At 39.9% G+C, this 2,506-nt stretch overlaps 1 protein-coding gene across 1 annotated transcript in view; it reads left to right on the plus strand.

Annotated features, from left to right (window-relative positions):
• The window catches only part of sez6l (seizure related 6 homolog (mouse)-like), a 184,540-nt gene that overhangs the window by 113,322 nt on the left and 68,712 nt on the right, over positions 1-2,506 (plus strand). Inside the window, exon 2 of the mRNA XM_015400958.1 lies at positions 86-541. Coding sequence (XP_015256444.1) covers positions 86-541 — 456 coding nt within the window. The remainder of the gene's footprint in view (positions 1-85; positions 542-2,506) is intronic.

The following is a 2,506-nucleotide window of genomic DNA, read 5'->3' on the forward strand; positions in this document are numbered from 1 at the left end:
CCCCCCCCAGATCAGACTTCTACAGCAAGATGTTTATTTCTGTCTCTTGCAGTGGTTTTATTTATTTATTTTTTTCCTTTGTCAGATAAAGAGGTCCCCACAGTCCCCCCCTCTGTGGAGTCTCCAGCGGTGACGACGGCTGACACAAGGGAAGGCAGCATGAAAGGAAAAGCTTCCAGCATCGCAGTAGGAGGTTTACTACACTCAGTGCTGGCCCACAAAGGACGTCTCATGTCCAAGAAAGGGGACATCGTCCCCTCTGCGCTGCCCCAGAATCTGCTCCCTCTCCTGGGCAGAGGGCTCAGTGTCAGCTCCTTCCATGGAAGTAACCCCAAGGAGCATCAAAGCGGGGATTTACCAACGAGGGTAAAACCCCCAGAATCAGCTGTGACGTTGGAACAAGACAGGGATCCAAGTCAACCTCCTTCCACAGATTCACACTCTCAGCTGCCTGAAACATGGACAAACCCTCCTGAACCCGACGCTGAAATAACCACGGTGGGAACTAGACTAGATGTGGACACTGAGACACCTTCACCAGGTATGGCTTCAGTCTAAACCAACATTCTAATCTTTTTTTTTATCAAGCTTTAGAGACATTTTTTATGAATGTTTTCAGATGTTTTGTGTGCAGCCATTCCTGAGTTCTGTACTAATGCCGCCGTCCCTCCACAGTGCAGCTAATGTAGGAAGCTCAGGACTAATAACAGTTTTTGAAGTTAAATGAGATTTCTGTTTTTTGAAGTAATAGAAAGCTTGGTTTTCTGTGAACAGAATTCACTTTCATTTCCCCAGTTTTTATTTTTCATTGAAGTGGCCATTTGAATTTTCTTTAAAAGAATAACAATCAGCCAGCCGTGCATTTCCAAGGCCTCATATTATCACTTTCATTTTAGGCTCTTATTATCACATTTAAATAGCTAATTTTTTCATTTTCACATGCATCTGGTTGTCAAATTATCTGTTTTTTAATAAATGCTTTCAGCCTAATTGAAAAATCTGTTTTTATGCTTCACACAAATTGTGATTAATCTGTAATATTATAAACATCAATTTTAGTCTTAAATCTATAAAGATAAAGTTTAGGGATTGTTACTTTCCTTTTTGCAATGTATGATTTTATTACACATTTGAAGAAGCCAGGAGAATCTGTGATTTTCTCAAATTTGATATTTTCACTATATTTATCAAGATTTTATTTATTGTTTTAACTATCAGGACAAAATATATCTAGGAAGGAAGAGTTTAAATTCTATTCCAGATCCAAGAGGAAACTAGTGAAGAGAGGCCAAGATGGGAGAAATACTCTGGCTGCAGCATTTTGGATCAGCTGAAGGCTTTTAACTACAGTTTCTGGATTACATGATAGTAAAGAATTATAATAGTCAAGTCTTAAAGTAACAAATGCATGGACTAGTTTCTCAGCATCACCTGTGGATAAGATATTCCTAATTTTTGCAATATTCCACAGATGAAAGAGGGACGTTCTCGTTGATATGGGATTTAAATAAAAAGTCCTGATAAAAAATAACACACAGTGTTTTTACTTTATTATGTAAGATCTATTTAATCCCATCCAAATGAAGTGACTGACTAATCAGCTTCTTTTACACAGGCTCTGGTCCCAAGACAACACTGTTGGGACCAACCCATTGTGGTGGCTTTCAATGGTAGAATCTAAAAAATCCGGACACCTTCGGTCGATTATCTGATTGCCCCAGGACGGGAGAAGAAGCATTTATTTTAAAGATCAAATTGACATGCTGTCCTCAGTACACGCGCCGAACATTCTAACAGAACATATCTTGCTTTTTCTCCACTCTCATTCCAATCTGGGCATTTATATGGTTTCAATATTGCACTGTGTGGATGCACGTGCACGACTGGACGTTCTGGAGAACTTCCTGGAAGCTTCTTGGCCTGTGACCCGATTGCCTGCGAGTCAGCCCTTAAGACCCTGTTTTTGCCAAGATTTGTACGTGACTTCCAGCCTGCTTACTCTGTGTTACCAATTGAGCTTAAGGTCACAGTAACATAAGGCAACACAATTTGCTTCTATACCGTAACAGTAACTAGGTTACTTTTCTGGTAATTAACAATGTCACTAATTAGTTTGTAAAAAACAGTAAGGCGTTAGTTATTACTGCGCTTTAAACAGATGCATTATTCGTTACTTAACTGTATAAATAAGGACTAATTTCTTGGTCTAAGTCAAAGTGTCAGTAACCTGCACATGTAAGCGCATGAGGCGCATGCAACAGCGCTGGACAAGAAGTACTTTTTTTTAAAGTAATGCCCCTTTTACGCAACCTTTTAGAACTGTGCTGAGAACGTTTGTAAGATAATTCTTGTGTGTAAATGGAACTGAACTGAACTGGACTCGGTTTCGCCAGACACAACCGAACCGTGCTAAATCTAGTATTAGTTCATCAGTAGGGCTCGACACAGTTCGTTTGTGGCATGAGCAGACCGCGTCATCTCCTATTTTCATAGTCAGCTGACTCAT

Source organism: Cyprinodon variegatus, unplaced genomic scaffold (genome assembly GCF_000732505.1).
Source record: "Cyprinodon variegatus isolate N-32 unplaced genomic scaffold, C_variegatus-1.0 Scaffold1166, whole genome shotgun sequence".
Classification (NCBI taxonomy): domain Eukaryota; kingdom Metazoa; phylum Chordata; class Actinopteri; order Cyprinodontiformes; family Cyprinodontidae; genus Cyprinodon; species Cyprinodon variegatus.